This window comes from Chanos chanos, chromosome 14, assembly GCF_902362185.1.
Source record: "Chanos chanos chromosome 14, fChaCha1.1, whole genome shotgun sequence".
Classification (NCBI taxonomy): domain Eukaryota; kingdom Metazoa; phylum Chordata; class Actinopteri; order Gonorynchiformes; family Chanidae; genus Chanos; species Chanos chanos.
In genome coordinates this window covers 15,409,298-15,428,006 of record NC_044508.1, presented here as the reverse complement: position 1 = coordinate 15,428,006, position 18,709 = coordinate 15,409,298, and the positions used below count along the sequence as shown (strand labels likewise).

Genomic DNA, 18,709 nt, shown 5'->3' with positions numbered 1-18,709 from the left:
TTTTTTTTTTTAAAAAAAGGGACTGTTTAAATGGCGCTATTCCTTAAAGGGATATTTGTTCTACAATACTAACAAATTTACAAGATGAACAAACAAACAAATCATAAAAAAAAAACAACATAAAAGCAAGCACAGCTCCCCTTATTTCTCACAAGGCTATTTGTTATTTTTCTTTTTTTCTTTTTTTTTTTGTACCCCGATATTTTAGAGTCCCAGAGGTGTGAACGGACTAGGAAGAAAAATATATATATACTTTTCAACAATCGTTTCAACGATCTATCTTACAAAGATATTTAACAATCCAACAGCTATCCAACAAAATTGCACTTTCCTCAATTCAATATTCCACTGTTTACCACTAAATGTCTTGTCAGTTTTTTTTTTTTTTTTGGAAGCTCAGACCTTCTAGCCGCCCTTAGCACTATGTAGTACAGACCTTTAGTTGGGGTTCATTAGAAATAACTGTAATGACTTCTATACAAAAAAAAATGAAATATGAACATGCCTCCAAGCCAGGAGGAAGAAAATAAAACACTCCCATCAAAATACTTCACTTTGTACGCCTTTTTAGAGCTTTAGAGGTTCACCTGATTGACCCATTATCAAACATCACCGTCTGTTTCTTCTCATCCCCTGCCCCATGGTAGAGAAAAGACAAAGCGTGATTTTTCTTCTGGAAGTTTCCACTGGTGCTGGGTTATGTCCTTGCAGGGCTTTGCGTGCATGGTAATTGTTGGGAATTTTGGGGAGGGTGGAGATGGGGGTGGAGGGGGGGGGGGGGGGGGTGAGCAGTTCTGGCCAGTAGAGACAGTGGAGTCCAGAGAGAGAGAGAGAGAGAGAGAGAGAGAGAAACACAGAGAGAGGTTTTAGCCGGTGGTAAACTGACCCAGGTAAAACCTCCATATGTAGGCCGACCACCAGACCAGAATGAAATGAAAACCGACGTTGAACTAGTCCCGTCCGGTGAGGGGGAAAAAAAAAAAAGAAAAAAAAAAAAAAAAAAAGGGAGAGAAAGAAAGAAACGGAGCTTCGCCAATCCACACATTTGGGCACGCGGCCCATGGGCGTACACTGTACTGTGTGTTTAACATGCACACTGGAGAGACGAAGCCCTCATCGCCCTCGGCTACGTGACCTCTCTTCTCAGAGGTCAGCCACAGTCACAGATCGAGGGAAGCTCTTTGATTATGTCACATTATGTTTTTCTCTTCTCTGGCTGACAAAGTGAACCAAAAAAGAAGAAAAAAAAAATCACCCAACAACAACAACAACAACAACAACATAAACAATGTAATGAACAAAAAAACCCAGAAAACCAAAAAAAAAAAAAAAAAAACTTGCACATTTCCAGGAAAACACAAAGCTCTCCCTAGGAGCTCCAACCAGCACCTCCACTTAGAGATGGACTGCTACTATATATGAATATAGTTATGTAAACCATACATAGAGAGGCATACATATGAGCTATATAGATATATAGTATGTGTATGTAAGCATGGAGTTGATTCCTCTTGTTCCAGGGCAGGGCAGGGGATCTGCTGTAGCCATGCTGAAAGTCTGTCAGGTGCAGGTTTGGGGGGGGGGTGGGGTGGGGGTGGGGGCAGCGTGAGGCTTCTCTCTGACAGACAGGTGGACATGTTTGCAAGTCCCACTCAGGGGTAACAGTAGGGGTTGAGGGAGCTCTCAAGTGGGCGGCCCAAATCTGGAGTCTTTAGCCCAGGTACCACTGTGAACACCAGAGAGAAGAAACACAGACAGAGAGACATTAGCTATTACATTTTCCACCACTTACAAAGAGACAGACAATAGTAAAATTGCATAAGAAAACATATGAAGCGATATCATTCCCCAAATACATCAGTCTAAAAAGAATAACTATTTGGTGAAATTTGTTCACGAACGTCTTCATAGAAATTACTAAATAAAAGTAGAACTCAAAAGTAAGTGACAAAGAAAAAAAAAATGAAGACGAGATTAAACATTTCCACATAATTCAGGCCTTCGAGTTGGATAATGCTTTGTTACTCTGCACATCTCAACCTGTTTGATATCAGATTAAGAGGGGGTAAAGCCCTGTAATGTGTGGCCATTCTGGTGAGAACTCTTCAAAGCGTCCCGTTCCAGCTTACAGACAATCATCTCTCTCTCTCTTTCTCTGTTCCTGCCACGGCCCGACTGTCTGTGTCTGTGTGTGTGTGTGTGTGTGCCTTCTGCTCTGCAAACATTACAACTTTTTTTTCTTCCTTTCTTTCGTCTGCACAAGTGAGAGAGAGAAAGACAGAGAGAGAGAGAGAGAGAGAGAGAGAGAGAAAGAGAAAGAGAGAGAGAGAGAGAGAGAGAGAGAGGTTTCTTTCCAGTCTGTACTATAGAGTATAGTGCCTGGTGGGCAATGTTAGCCTGCTGCTCCTCTGTAATCCTTCAGTGAAATGGGCTTATTGATTGCTCTGCTCCATTGTTCACGTTTCCAGCGAGTGAGCAGGAGCCCGGCCTTCCTCCCCTCCCCCCCCCCCTCCCCCCCTCCCCCCCTTTCTCTCTACCCCTACCCCTCCCTTCTCAACTTCCCTCCTCCCTCCCAAGTTCAAGTTCATCCTGGTGTTACATCATGTCTGGTTGCCAGGGACAACCAGACAGCCGTATACGTGACTATCATTAGCAAGACTGGACCATGTCTTCCTATCCTTCTTTTCTCTTTTCTCTTCCCATCTCATCCCTCTTTTTTCCCCTCCGCTCCCTTTTTTTTTTTCCACCCCTTGTCCGTTCTGTCTCTTGCCAGTGTTGGGTGAAGCCGGTCCGCCCAGCCCCGGCTGCATACACACAGCACTATTGATTCAGTGGGAGCTTAGATCAACGGCCCCTCCGACAACACACTCCTCCTACCACCCAGCCCTTTACACACACACACACACACACACACACACACACACGTACACATAGACATGCACAAGCACTCCACCAATCTAGAGCTGAGATGATTTAATACTCAGAATTTTGGAGGCAGACTTACTGTCTTCTTAACCATTCACAGGATAAATAGTCTATTAACACCAAACTTAGGCTGACCAACAGAAAGGTCCTTTTAAACAAAATGTAAGCAAACTATTCTGCCTCAAATAAAAAGTACACGAGGCGCTCGTCTGAGTCAAACAAGCAGCTAACAACCTAAAACGGAGTGATAAAACGAATGTTCCTGATATAAATGACAGAAGACCCTTTAACAGGTTGAGTGTCTCTCTCTCTCTCTCTCTCTCTCTCTCTCTCTCACACACACACACACACACACACCCCGAGTTCCAGGCTCGTGGCTTGTTTAAATTCTATTGCTTGCCACCGGTGCAGCAGAGAGACTGGAAGGTTAGTTTTTAATCAATAGAAGTTGCTGACTCTGGACTTTGGGGCTAGGCGCACTGCAGCTTCCCTATGTCTCTGTCTACTGGCTCATAGGCTCTCAAACTTTTCTTCTCCTCTCTGCCCCTCCCCCTCCCTCCTTGTCCTGAGAAGACTTTTGGAGATGCAGTTGTGCAGACAGAGAGAGAGAGAGAGAGAGAGAGAGTGTAAGGTTGTCTCCCATATTTCCCCTGTAGCCATGTGGACAGTGGGGTACAGTTACAAGACGGTGGAGCGTGCTGACAGCTATGATTTAGACTGCAGATCCAAAGCACAGAACAACACTACTTCTATCTGCAAAGACACACAGAGTGTGTGTGTGTGTGTGAGAGAGAGAAAGAGAGAGAGAGAGAGAAGGATGTTAAGAGGTGTAAAAATACTGAAAGTACTGAAAGTACTGTACCCACTCTCCTCCTTTCGCTAGATTCTCTCTTTGGGTTTGTAAGACTTACATGGGCCACTTACCTACATTTGGGTAAAGGACACTGACTTATGGGACTCAGTCAACACAGAGGAGAATATTCAGTCAGATATCGTGGCCATGCAAACACGTTTATTTGTATTCCCAATGCATTTTGTGGTCTGTTATTTAAAATGAAAATAAACTGTCTGTCTCGGTTCCTCTCTTTCTCTCTCTCTCTCTCTCTCTCTCACACACACACACACACACACACACACACATAAACCAAAGAGCATTGGCTTCACAAAAAACAATTGCTGTCACTTGAGCAATTGCTGCCACAAGAGCTTATCTGGCACTTGTACACCCAAGATTAAAAAAAAAAGTCTTTAAAAAAGAGAGCTTGTGCAGTAAGCGTGTTGTACAGTTTGGGGGGGGGGGGGGGGGGGGGGGGGGGGGGGGTGGAGGGGTGTTGAACATAAGTGGTTTCACACACTGTGGTAGCAGCTCAAACACATTCACTTGATTAAGAATCCGTGTCTGGGAGAAGAAACATAAGGAGGTTTAATGGTTGCATGTGTTACACACTCAGTGCTGCCCTCACTAACCATTACAGTGTGGTGTATTCCCTGCCCGCAAGAATGCTCAACAGTTGCTCTTGTTCCTCTGTCTCCCCTCCTCCTCCACACTGATTTGCTAAGCCATGTGTGGTAAGGAGGTATCGCAGGACAGGCCTCCTGACCCTGGAGACCTGTAGTGACTAGAGGAGAACTCTGGGAGGTAAAAAAAAAAAAAAAGGAAGAAAAGAAAAAAAAAAAGCATCAGAGGCCTTGAGACCACCTCTTCACAAAACAAGAGGCTCTGTTGCAGAAAGTCACCACCATGTCGGTGGAAGAAAAGCAACATTGTTTTCTTTTAGGCAACGGGGATGGAAAATAAAGTCGGTCCTCGCGACCACATGCGTTACGAAGGCCGTGTCTCCCTCTCTCTCTTTCTATTCTTCTCCTCTCACCCTAAAAAAAACCGCCCGAAGTTCTTCACGGCCAAGAAAACGAGACGCGAAAACCACAGCAGAAAAGTCTCCTCCGTCCTCTCGCTGGCTTTTCCAGCTCACTGTAAGCATGGGCTTCTTTTGTGTGGTTTTGTGATTATACCTCCTCCACCCCCACCCCTACCCCATCCATCTCGCCTTCACCTCAACCCTCCACCCAAGTCTCCTCCTACTCCTCTCTACATCTGCAACCAGACTCCACTGGCTGCTCCATGTTCCCTCTCTTTCTCTCTCGTTCTCCTTTTTTCTCCCTCTGTCCCGTGACGGGGAGAGCCTCTCGGCTCCTCCGGGCTCCTCCAGGTCCTGCTAAACCCCGACACACTGTGTGTAAGACACGGTGTAAGAAACTGGGCCATCGAAACTGGGTGGGCATGTCGAAGGAGCCTGAGTACAGCGGTGGTCCCCAATACAGCGGTGGTCCCCAGTACAGCGGTGGTCCCCAGCGGAGCTCCGCGTGAGTTGGAGTCAGCGGGGGTTAGCGACGCAGCTGTAGTATGACGTGGGGAAGGAGGAGGAAGAGGAGAGCAGAGGGACTGAGGGACTGAGCTGTACCATGACGTACAGCTGAACGGCCCAGCTCTGTCTCTGGAGGTCTGGCATCTCCAGGCTGAGGCAGGGGGAGAGAGAGAGAGAGAGAGAGAGAGAGCGCGCTCTGGGACTGTCAGCGAGAGAGAGAGAGAGGGAGGGAGAGAGAGAGAGAGAGAGAGAGAGAGAGAGAGAGAGAGAGAGAGAGAAAGTGCAAAAACAAACTGAGCTCTGACTCGGTGCCAGAGGTCCCTCAGGATGCACATGAGCTGCGTTCAGCGTGAGGTTTATACGCACACACTGACAGAGAGAGACGGGAGGCCAGGTCTGCCCGCGTCTGTTCAAACAGCGATGTGCTAACCACACAAACAGAAAAGAAAGAAGAAGGATCATTTTAATGGAGCATTCTTTTTTCCTAAAAAGTGCTGTTTAGATAGAGGGGGCTAGAACTCCCACACAGAGTCAACACAAAGCACCTCAATGTGTGGCCAGAGAGAGGTCTCTGTGGAAGTGGGGCTTTCATGAAAATGAAGAAACTGACATTACGAAGAAAAAAAAAAGAAAAAAAGAAAGACCCCCCCGGTAGTCTGTGCTCAACTTAGTACACGCAAAGTAGTAAAAGCAAATGTGGTATTACAAAGAGGGTTATGCTATAAAACCTGATGCTTATTCTAATAGACGCAACAGACAGCTGCACTCAAACCATCATCAACCTTAGTGTCCTATTTGAAAGCCTTCAAGGTGAAACTTGTTTTAATGTGGAGGAGGGGAGTGGGCACACACGTGCATACACACACGCTTACACACACGCTCACACACACACACACACACACACACGCACATGCACAAAACCATGTCCATCATGGCGCAGTGAAAAAGAACGAAAGGAGACAAGACAACAAAAGAAAGAGAGAGACAGCGAGAGAGATAGAAGAAAGAGAGGAAGAGGGAGAGATAGAAGAGAGAGAGGGAGAGAGTGAGAAGAGAAAGAAAGAGAAAGAGAGAGAGAGAGAGAGAGAGAGAGAAGGGGGATCTTTGCCTGTTCCTTTAACTCCCTGTCAATGGAAGGAGTAATCTCATCAGGTGGGGAAGTGCTGACTCAGCGCTCTGGTAAAGTGCCTGCAGATGAGTGTCATCTCGGAGGAATTTAGCCTCATGTAATGCAAACCAGCTTCGCCCAGAGAGTGCTGCTTATAAAAGCCATCTCGCCAACCACCCAGCCGCCATTTACAGCTCCCCCCGGGACGGCCAGACATTTACCACATTATTTATTTAGATTTCAAATCATTCAAAAACTCCCTCCGTCAGAGGCATCGCAACTCTAATCGCTTCGGAAAACGACGGCTCTGATCCAAACTAAACGGGTCAAAATCATTTTAGTACCGTGATTATCAGCATTTGGCGAGCAAAAAAAAAAGGGGGGATGGAAACAGCCACGTTGGTTCTGTTCACTGAGTGTGTCAGATTTGTGAGCGGGTGCATCTGCTCCAGCAGGGGCGCGAGAGTGTGATTATCCAGGGTGTCACACTGAGCACAATGTTGAAATTAATCTTGGATAATTAATTTGGGAAAAAAAAAAAAAAAACTGGCTGGAACACTGCCCCCTGCTGGTCCCAATGAGGAATTGAGCTTAATCTTGTAAGTGCTGAACAAACCAAATCAACTCCAGTGCACACACACACAAACACACACACACACACATTCTGAAGCCTCTGCTAAATAAACTCTGATGCTGACAGCCTCTCTAAATTTCCTCAATGTAAACAATTTCATTTGTGTTTTTCCACTTGATGCCAGCCTTTCACTGTTTTTTTTTTTCAGGGTTTTTTTCTCGAAATGAAAATGTATTATGAATTGGCCTTCCCCTCACAGTACTCATTACTACTATTTTGTGTGTGTGACAACTCAGTAAACACTTAACTGGAGCAAATTGATTGCGAGTATGGGGGGTAATTATATATGTTATCTCTTATGCGTGCGAGTGCACACGCCTGTGTGCGTGTGTGTGTGTGTATGTTTATAAAAGTACGGGGTGTCAGAACCATTGTGGGCGGAAGGGGAGCGTCTCAATGGGGGTGATTTAACGTCTGTGCGTCTCACGCCATGAGGTGGGGGGGGGGGGGGGGGGGGGGGGAGGCGTAAACTTGCCTTGATGTGCGTCTATCTGCCCTGATCATCAGATTGTCACTCATTCCCAATAAGAGACGCTATTTATGAAACCCTCTACTTTATCACCGGCGCGTCGGCAAAAAAAAAGGTCAAACTGCCGTCTTCAGATGTTGCCTACGCAATTAAAGCCAGATTACGGATTACCCGCGGATTGTTGTAAATACGTGTTTGAATTCCCAGAGGTCTGAGGAGGAGTGTACATTGTTAAAAGTAATGGGTTTGACATGGGCTGATGCAACTGGGTGTTCATGTGCGTATTTGATGGTATGGTGGTGATTTTATGACAAGCTGATTATGCTGACAAGCTGATTATGCTTATGAACTGAACAGAGCCCTGTCTGAACACTGGCACAGACTGCTTATCGTAAGACAAAAGTGTGTGTGTGTGTGTGTATGTGTGTGTTATAGGGATTGGTTACAATGAAGCTAGTGTGTGTGTGTGTCTGTGTCTGTGTATGAATGTGTGTGTGTGTGTGTGCATGTGTGTGTGTGTATGAATTCTTTTGTTTGATTGGATGAGATGGTGGGGGTTTGCACTGTTTAGGCTCTGTCTATAAGAAAGGACTTCTCACAGGGCAGAGCTGTAGCCTCACCATCTATGAGCGGTGCCAACCTTTCCATCTCTGAGGGCAAATGTCAGCCAGCCGCTCCAATGGCAGCCACTGCCCTTACCCAGCCTCCCCGGGTGCTGTGCCACCCACCTGTCACCTCCTCTCTCTTTCTTTCAATCATCAGGGTTCTTCAAACGCTCTCCGCTTTTCTACCCGCTCCCTCCCCTTCCTCCACCCGCAGGGGCCCCCTCAATCATCCCTCCTGACTGTCCCGTAGCTCCTGGGCCCGGGGGTTACCGTGGAGACCGGGGCAGGAATGTTTACTGTTACTGTCCCACCTCTCTCTACCCCCCCCCCCCCCCCCCCCCCCCCCCCCCCCCCACGCTCCCGCGCATCTCTCGGCCGCCAAGGGTAACTTTTGTCCCGCCGACCCCAGGGTGGTTTACACCGGCTCAGAACTGGAATCAAGTAGTGTGACAAATCCTGCTATGGGGTCAGAGTCTCTTTAATATCTGCCCCAGCCACCATACGTCCATCTGCAGCTTTCATCTAAGGCCTCTTAATATCCACAGACACACACACACACACACACACATACAGAGAGAGAGAGAGAGAGAGAGCACAATCCCACTGTCCAATCAGACAAGCTCTCGCTGGGCTAATCAGCACTAACTGCTTTAGTATTAGCTACTCTTGTAGACTGCCAGAGGCCTTACAGAAATGCACAGAGAAAAGAGATGAGACTGGGCCTTGAGAAGGAGTTATCACATAACGAACGGTATGCTAAAAACAACAGCTCATAACTGCCAATGACAGGTGACAGCACTGGAAGTTGGGGAGGTGAGGAGCTTTGTGAGTCGGGGGTGTGGGGTGGGGGGTGGGGGGGGTTGCTGGCAGGTAAGCGTGAAGTACGGGGACAGATTAATTGAGCGAACACACATGCATACATACATGCACCTGCAAAACACGCACGCACACACGTATGCTCACACAAACACACACACACACTAACAGCTGAATAAAGAGGTAAAGCAGTCAGCCCCAGAACTTGTGCCAATTAACAGAGCTGGATTAGTGCTCTGAGCTAATACAGATATATCAGCTTCAGCCCTGTCTGAGAGGAGAGGCAGGGAGAATTAAATACATACAAACAATAAATAACAACAGCCCCCCCCCCCCCGCCAGCTCCATCACCCCTCCCTTAACTGTGACAAATCCTGACAAACACCTGCCTCCATTCTTCTGGGGGGAAGCGTGTCCCGCGGCCTGTGACAGAGTCAATAAATTGACACGGGGGCTCTTGTAGGACCCTGATGCCCAGAACCCTGCCTGGTCACCATCGATAAAGTCTCCAAAACCAATGGAGCAGCACAGAGCACACACCATTTCCATACACACACACGCACACACACACACACACACATACACATACACACACACACACACATACACACACACACACATACCCTTCAGTAGCACTTTTCACTGCATATACTCCTCCTCTTAAACATTCACTCCATTAACTCAAGTTACCATCCACGTCGAAGACTATTCTTAACCACTCTATTTCTCTTGTTGTGTTCGTCTGCTCTAAGTTATATATGTCCTACCTACTGCGAAGTCCACATTATTAATGAGCATGGATTAGATATATAAATGATCCACTGTGCGTTGCGGAGTGATGGCATTAGGTAAAGCTGCGAGTCTTCAGGAGTTCAAAAGTGCAGCGGCAGATGAGAACTCTTTTGTCTATAAACAGGGCCGACGGTGCATGCCAGGATACAAGGCTGCACGTTTGTCAAACCCTGACACGTGTGTCTGAGTGTGTATACGCACACGTACGTGTGTGTGTGTGTGTGTGTGTGCATGTGTGTGAAAGAGGGAAAGAGAAGAAAAGAGAGAGTGAGAGAGAGAGAGATAGGGAGAGAGAGAGTGAGGCATAGACAGTAAGAGAGACGGGGAGAAATAAAGCGCGAAAGGCTTTTGTGCGTAGAGTCACCAGCCCGTCTGTTTGGCAGACACGTGGTATTGGTATAACAGACATGTTTCTTACGGGGCCATCTAGGTCTGTGGAACGGGACATAAATCAGGGCCGGGGGGGGGGGTCAGAGGGCATGGGGGAGGGGGGGGCATGCTCATTAGACTGCCGATAAATCAGCACTTAAACAGGGCTGAGGCATCTGCGCTCACAGGAAAAGCTCACAGAACAAGCTCACAGAAACCAGACTCCATTACCAGGCGTCCACAGACTGCTGCGTCCTCTATGAGCAGTAACACAGTTGTCCTTTCTATAGACAGAGAGGTGGAGTGTGTGTGTGTGTGTGTGTGTGTGTACTCACCTGAGGCTGCTGAGGGATATTTACAAAGCTGGGGTCTCTGGGGCCCACGCTGACAAAGCGCTGGGCGGGGGACGTGCTCGGTGTGGAGTAGGCTGCAACAGCAATATGAGACAGAGAGAGAGAGAGAGACAGAGAAACAGAGGATGTGAGAGAGAGAGAGACAGAGGATGAGAGAGAGGGAGAGAGAACGAGAGACAGAGAATGAGAGAGAGAGAGAGAGACAGAGGGCGGGAGAGACAGAGAGTGAGAGAGAGACAGAGAATAAGAGAGAGAGAGAGAGACAGAGAGACAGAGAATGAGAAAGAGAGAGAGGGGGGGGGCTGTGAGTAAAACCCTGGGTGTGCTGTAGCTGTCACATGCTCAGCTGTAAACTGTAGGGTGAGTAATGGTTGAGTAACCCACTACATAACAAAACCCATACAAATCTCTTACGGTAGGCTGCGCACTTCACCCCAAAAACAAAGAACCTAACACAAAAACCTACAGGCACTCTGCATATCTCTACTCAATCTGAGTATCAAACGCTTCAAATAAGGCTCTCTGCCCAGTGTGCAAGAGAGGACAGAAGTAATGATCCAGAGATGATACAGTCCAGGAGAACGCAGCCTCTGACTCATATAGGATGTTTCACCTGTAGCTGTTCTGGGCTCCAGCAAGTAACCAAGTGATAGTGTGGGTACTCACTTGGAGAGGTGGGCGAGTTGCCCCCTCCTTCGGTTGAAGTGGCTGGGGGTTTGGAGTCTGGCACGGGCAGGGGCACAGGTCGCGCCATGGGTGGTGGGGGCGGAGGGGGCAGCATCGGGGTGGGCAGGAATGGGTTGTGCACCTTCCCCTGACTGCTCCCATTGGGCTGTAAGGAAACAGTGGAAAACGGAGAGAGAAAGAGAGAGAGAGAAAAAAAAACAGAAACGCATGAAAAAAAAACAGTCCCGGCTTTCCTAGCCATAGCTTCGGTTCTCAAACGCGCGCCTGCCTATCGTGGACAGGCACAAACACACACACACACACACATATAAACAAACAAACAAACACCAACAACAACAATCTCCACTCGACTCCGTGCCGACATCGTCTTCGGAGATATCGGTGGACGTCAGAGGCTTTGCTGAGACAGTGCTCAGCAAAAAAAAAATTTTTTTTTTTTTCGTCTTCCACCCCGGTCATAAAGAATTCTGCTGCTCTGCGCACTTTGTCGGTTATAATCTATTACCAAAACAGCAGGCTCACTCTCGACTGTCAGGGCCATGATGGGGGCTGAGGGAGGGAGGCAAGGCAGGAAGGCAAGCAGGCAGCACAGGGTCATCGGGCTTCGCTGGCAAGATTTACGGCCGCGTCGCCCGCCCCGCCTCCCTCCCCTCCCTCCCCTTCCTCCCTTCACGTCACAGGTTTGCGGAGAAGAGAATATGTACTGTGTCACCGTAAATAAACCTCAGCTCTGGCGTTTAATGTGAGTGTTAAGGGCTGCGACACCTACACTTCCATGAGGAGAGAGTGTGTCTGTGTTTATAAAAAAGAGAGAGAGAGAGAGAGAGAGAGAGAGAGAGATACATGAGGAGTGCCAATGCTAAGAATAATTGAATTACCTGATTTAAGAGGGAGTGAATGTTTGGTAATTAATTCTGTGATGGGAGGTGATTTTCTAGGCTAATTATGTGTAATGACCAATCACTCCACTGGCCAAAGCCTGAGTGTACACTGCTTAAGCAGAGAAAGAGGAGTAAGCAGTGCACATACACACCTATCTGAAAAAGAAAACAGGTGTGTAGTCAACTGATCTGATATAACTTGACATCATTCAAACTTAATATGTATGCGCCTAAGCATCCACAAACACAGACAAATTTCAGATTGAATGTGCAAATGAAAAGTGGACTTGAGAATCTCTGCTGAGTATCGATCTAGTGTCTAGACGCTGATATATCAACTATCTAACTGCAGACGTTCAGAGAAGTCGGCACACGCGCATCTAGCCCTCACTGCAGAATCTGGAGTCTGGAGTCAAACACTCCTCTCGGATACTCACACAACACATTCCAACACATACCAAACGCACTGTATACGGACACAGACCACATAGAACATACAGACAGGCCGATTTTTAAATATATAGCAGTGTTTATGCATGTAAAGTGAACTATGCAGGAGGGATGAGAATTTGTATGTCTGTACGTCAGCGTGGGGGTTAACTGAGTGTGTTTGGGTAGATCCAGAGAGAGAGGGAGCAGGGACAAAAAGTGGAAGTAGAAAAGGAGAAAAATAAAAGAGAGAGAGAGAGAGAGAGAGAAAGAGAGAAAGAGAAAGAGAAGGAGAGAAAGGGGGTTTATGTAAAATGCTCCTTCTTACATTAAGGAAGCCCACCTGTCCAGCTTGCTGACCACTGTCGGGGCAGACAAGTTGGACAAACTCCTTGAGCGTCTCCTGGGGGTGGTAGCGAATGGCAGGGTGGGAGAAGTAGGAGCCCGGCTGCTGGATGATTGGCGACGTCGGGAAATGGAGGCTCGACGGCGTGGCGTGTGGACTCGCTGGAAGAGAGACAGAGACATGCCGGTTAGCCGGGCTCAGGGAAGGAGGGCGGGAGGCAGGGAAGGAAGGGAGAGAAGGGGCGTGAGGTGGGGCAAAAAGAGGAGAGACACAAGGGGTAACATCCATAGGCAAGAGTGATGGAGTAAAACACCAAGCAAATGGGGACCGGAGGGACAGGGCTACAGATGGACATGCAAATGGCCAGACAGACAGTGCGTAAACTGGAGTCCCCATAAAGAACGGAGCACGCGCACACACACACACACACACACACACACACACACACACACACACACACTACCTACATTTACAAACGCACAACAAGAATCACACAACACCACACACTCTGATAACATTTACAAGCACAAAAGCAGAATCAAAAATATTCAGCCAAATGGTCTTGTACACAAAGCCAAATGTGGAGAAAAGTCTCAGAGGACATACTGTTCAGACCGTCTTTCCCGTACAGATTCTCGACTCAAGCAGCGAAGTTCATAAACTCCACGGTGTCAATGACCACACCACACACACACACACACACACACAGGCACCTCACACGTCATTGCAAATCGCTACGAGACGACACTAACCCCCCTCACTGTAGAGCCACCAGCCCGCAGGAATGCCACTGCTGCCGAAAGACTCGCATACCCCCAACCAGACCCCAAGAGCTCTAATGAACTCAAGTGACTGTATATTTCTCTAAGTATTGGATAAACACTGGCACCATTCGAACAGACAGACAGCGCAAAACCGTCAAACGCTTTGGACGCTTTAAGCCGATTTCAAACACACACACACACGCGCACACGCACACGCACACACGCACACACACACACTCGTACACACACACACACAGTCAAAGTTTATTTATTCTGTCGGTGTCGGTACAACTTGTTTTAAAAAAAAAAAGAAATTGAAAAAAAAAAAAAGAAAGAAAGAAAGATCAAATTGGAATGTGGCGTCTAATGAATTGATCTCAGAGGTCTGCACCTTTGCTGGCAGCGTTCTATTTTTTTTTTGAGGAGCTAGGATTGACAGTGTTTTAATGGATTGAGGCTTATCAAGTATTTAATTGTAACGGGCACAATCTAATTAGGCTGCTCTTAATAGAGGTAATATTCGGTTATTGGTTATTAGTATAATGCTTGGGACGTGCGGCTCTGGGTCTTTAAGCCGTGATGTATTACAGCTCGGTTAATAAGACTCCGCACTCCCATTTCCAATATCAGCGACTAGGCTCTCTTTCAGGGGAGATGGTAAGCTGATACTATATAAACATTGTTAATGCCACAGTTCCCTGCTGCAGTAATTCACTTAACTTTGCCTTGATTTATGGCTCTGTCAATAGAGGGTGACTGGAAACTCCGGACGGTATGGCTACGATGTAGGCATTGTATTTACAGTAATAATAGAATGGATGGCTCTCTCTGCCCTTCCTCTGTTCTTTCTTTCTTTCTTTCTTTCTTTCTTTCTTGTCTTTCTTTCATTCTATCTGTCGTCTCTCTTGTCTTTCCCTGTTCTCCCCTTTTGTCTGGAATCAGGAATGAGAACTTTAGGGGACGGAGAGGCATCAGAGAGAGAGAGAGAGGGAGAGAGAGAGAGAGAGAGGGAGAGAAAGAGAGAGAGACAGACAGTAAGAAGAGAGCACCACCCCCTTACACACACACACACACACACACACACACTTAGCCTTCCCCATGAGTCCAGACTCCTCTATTGAATTAGCCCTGTGTTCTGTGGCAGTGCTGCAGTGCCTGCTGCAAGAACACACTGACTGACCCCTCCACAGAGACACGCCCATTCCCAAGGCTGAGTCAGTCTCTGAGCACGCACGCACACACACACACACACACACACACACACACACACTCCCCTCTCTCCATACCCTGCCCCGCAACAACATACAAACACTCACACTGACACAAACACGTACATGCTCACTTCCCGCTTTATGTTATTAAAATACATATATACATAAACACACCAATCACACAAAGAGATGGTTTGTGAAAAGAGAAAAGCTCTTCTAACACTTTACGAGAACAAAGATCAAAGCAGGTCACACTGGTGAGAGACTGCATTAAGTAGCCTTAGCGCTTTTCTGCGAAAATCATTGGCGCCATGCGTAATGCAAGAGTTAACTTAATGAAACACTAGAGAAACATATGGTTTCTGCTTAGTTACTCTAAGAAGTGGATCCAGTTGGCAGTATTGCGTTGATCTGGAGGCAACATGTTGAGATAGGGTGATTTTGATCCGTTTCTTAGAGTCAAATGAAATTTCATCAAACCATTCACCGTCTTAGTATCAGCTACCTACCTGCCATAAATTGAGTCAACTGAAACGGTCATTTATTTCTAACGATGAATTGGATGCCAGGACTGACTAAAGTTTTCGTTTATGAGTCAGTGTCTACTGCCAGTGGTCAGCTACCATCTCCTGCCAACGAAAGTAGAACGATCCAGAAGACCTCAAGTGTCAATTATGCAAATGGTCGTAGTCAATTAGAGCCCCTTAAAATCATTCCCCCCCCCCCCAACCCCCACTCAGTGACTAAACCTAAGTGTTCCAGAATGATTGCCAATTACTTAAATGGCTTGCTCTCATGTCATGTACTTATTTATTTAATGATGGATATATAGATGGAAAATTAGCGAGTAAACAAAATTTAACCGTGTTTCACGTTGTCAGCTCACGATGACATAATTATGCACGGGGTGGGGGGGGGATTTTTTTTTTTTCCTTTTCTTTTTTTAACCTGTCTGGGTGCAGAGATACTTTTTCTCACCTGCCGTCCCCACTGCGGAGTTTTCTAAGAAAAAAAAAAAAACCCAAAAAATGAGAGAGACTTCTCAGACTTTGTTAGCGAGGCGCCGTCTCTCACCTCCCACTAGACTCCCGCACTGTATGGGGGAAAATCCCATTCACATGTAGAAAAAAAAAAAGCCTGTATAAGCTAAGTCAGTAAAGAAGGGAGTCATAGAGGCTAATACCACAACATGCAGCTAAGAGACAGCACATAAAGAGCCTCAGACAAGCGCTGTATCTTAACTACAGAACCCCGGGAGAGACGTCTGATCCTCCCACTTTTCACTTATCCCTCTTTAGGGGTTTATTTGCCAGCGTGATTCTCTTGTGAGTGTGGCGCCGCTAGGTTGGAGAGCCGCAAAGCAGCGCTGGACGGTACAGACGCTTAAACGGCTCCATATACTTGATCTTCAACAACCCCAACCAAGGATCTTTTAAACGTGACTATTACACCAACCCTGCTACCTCCACCCCTACTGCATCTCTTCACCTCTATAGGCGGAGGAGGGCTGGGGAGAGGGTGACGTACATTGTACACCCCCGAGGGTCCGTCTGAGAAGAACCAGAACCTGAACCAGAGCAGTTAGCGCTGACTCTTGGTCAGGCCGAGGGTCGTTATATGAGAGTGGCAATGGGTGGCCTAGAGTTAAGCTGATAGGAGTCAGAGGGAAGGGGGGGGGGGGCAGGGGGGAAAGGACACATATCTGGCAGAGCAAATATGTAAATGGTAATGACGTGTTGAAAAGGAGGCTGACTCAGACAGCTGGCTGGAGAGGCCTCTCTGTTCCCATTGTGCGTGAACCCGCATGAGGGCTACAGAGAGGAATAGGAAAAAAGCGTGGATTAGTTCCACTTTGCAAATCGTGTTGGTTCAATGATTTTTGGTTATTTTCACCCTTGGGTTTTTTTTTTTTTTTTTGCCTACCCCTTTGCTGCCAACTTTCCTTGAAGAAGATATACAATCCAGTGGTGGATTATTGAAATAATAACCAAGGTGATAAAAAGCTCTTTTCTTTGGTTGGCATGATAGCAACAGGTCCATGCTGTGCCATGATTAAAGACAGAAAAAAGAGAGAGAGAAAGAGAGAGAAAGAGAGAGAGAGAGAGAGAGGAGGGAAGAGTCAGTGTAATAAAGCCACACAAACAGCTGCAGAGGAGGACAGATTTAGATGGATTTAAATGTTTTTAAGTGATTTTGAATAGTGAGTCACACTATTCTTGGGGGGCCAAGTTTTCAAGCTAACCTCCCCCCTCCCCACCACCTCCTCCCCACCCCTCAAACCGCCCCCTCCTCTGCTAAATGGACTACATACACCTCGCTAGTTTGGGCCTCTTTCTTAAGTGTGAGGGAGGCAAAGTAAAGTACTTTAAATCAATTTCAGAGTCATGGGTTTGGTTTCTCCAAATTACCCTCAAAGAGAAGAACAAGCAGCTCCACTTATGCAGATTTAAACAAAGTGCCGTTTTTTTTCCCACTCCTTTGTCAGTGTAAAACACGAACTCCCAAATCCGACAGTGATACCAGTTGCTAATGCGACCTTATCCCGCTTCCCTCACACGCTGAGCTTTGAAGTTTCAACTTTTCTTTTCGCTCAAAATATAATTGGATACTGAGCTTTTAAGCTTTAAAAATACAAATTCCGATCCAATTTTTTTTCTTTTTTTAAAGCAGATGGAAAATATTAATGAACTTCTTAGCCTGTCAAAGATACAGGTTCTCATAGACAGTGAGACAGGACCAGTTGTTTGGCAATGCTGAATTCTCAACACTCAAATCATTTGATTCAGTGAGAGTGAGATTCTAGAAAGCAATTTTATCCATGATGGATATTCTGAAATATTCCATAACCTCACACTGAACAACTTGGCTTGACAACACACACCAGCGAACACTGGTGAAGTGAAAAATGGACTGCAAATATGAGGTGGAGAACCACAAACGGCCAAGTTTTCATAAATGTGAAGGTTAAAGTGGGCTTATTTTTCTCATCGTAACTCACGATTGAGGGAACTTTGCCTGCTGAGAGTGACAGCATGCACAGAAAACCAAAGGTTTGCCTGTTTCTTTTTTTTTCTTTCTTCTTTCTTTTAAAAAAAAAAAAAACAGACTGGCCTTATCTCCTGACAGGACTGTCCAACGGAACAGACAAAAGCAGAGCTGATAACCTGAATCCAGCACAGTACTGATAAAGAACCAAACTCATTTACAGCAAACATGAGCGGAGATCAGTCACACTAAAGGATTATGGAAATGTTTTATTTATATATATATATATATATATATATATATTATATATATATGTGTACATAAAAAGGCCACAGTGAAAGTGTCCTGATAGAGTGAGATAATAGGAGGAGTTACACTTCTCTTGATAGAGAAAATAGGCTTAAATTATGACCAGGCCCCAGACACACACACAAACACACACACACACTATTCACATCTTTCTCTGTTTCTCTCTCTGAAACCCAAACATGCATGTGTACATACAAACACACGCAGACACACACACATGCACGCATGTTCTTAACATCTTTCTCTGTCTGTCATTCTGAACACACACACACACACACACACACACGGTTCTCTGACACTGTCTGTCATTCTGAATACACACACACACAGGGTTCTCTGACTCTGTCTGTCATTCTGAATACACACACACACAGGGTTCTCTGACTCTGAGTCAGGAAGAACGGGCCTTCAAACACTGGCTGATGAACATCCTTATAACCAAACGTCAGAGGAGAAGGAGGAAATGTCAGAGAAAAGTCCGAAAGGAAGAGCCCTCGTCACACCGGGCCTCCCCTCTTCCCTGACCCACTCAGCACACAGAAAAACCAGGTGAATAATGCCAACTGCTTGTATGTGTGTGTGTGTGTGGGTGGTATGTGTGTGTGGTGCGTGTGCACGTGGGGTAGTGGGGGACCTATTCACTGGCCTTGTCCACAGTGA

At 46.5% G+C, this 18,709-nt stretch overlaps 1 protein-coding gene across 1 annotated transcript in view; it reads right to left on the bottom strand.

The window, feature by feature from the left end:
- Positions 1-1,481: 1,481 nt before the first annotated feature.
- The window catches only part of nfia (nuclear factor I/A), a 105,873-nt gene continuing 88,645 nt past the window's right edge, over positions 1,482-18,709 (bottom strand). Inside the window, exons 9-12 of the mRNA XM_030791467.1 lie at positions 12,763-12,941; positions 11,074-11,269; positions 10,420-10,511; positions 1,482-1,726 (exon numbers count right to left, since the gene is read on the bottom strand). Coding sequence (XP_030647327.1) covers positions 1,712-1,726; positions 10,420-10,511; positions 11,074-11,269; positions 12,763-12,941 — 482 coding nt within the window. The 3' untranslated portion in view covers positions 1,482-1,711. The remainder of the gene's footprint in view (positions 1,727-10,419; positions 10,512-11,073; positions 11,270-12,762; positions 12,942-18,709) is intronic.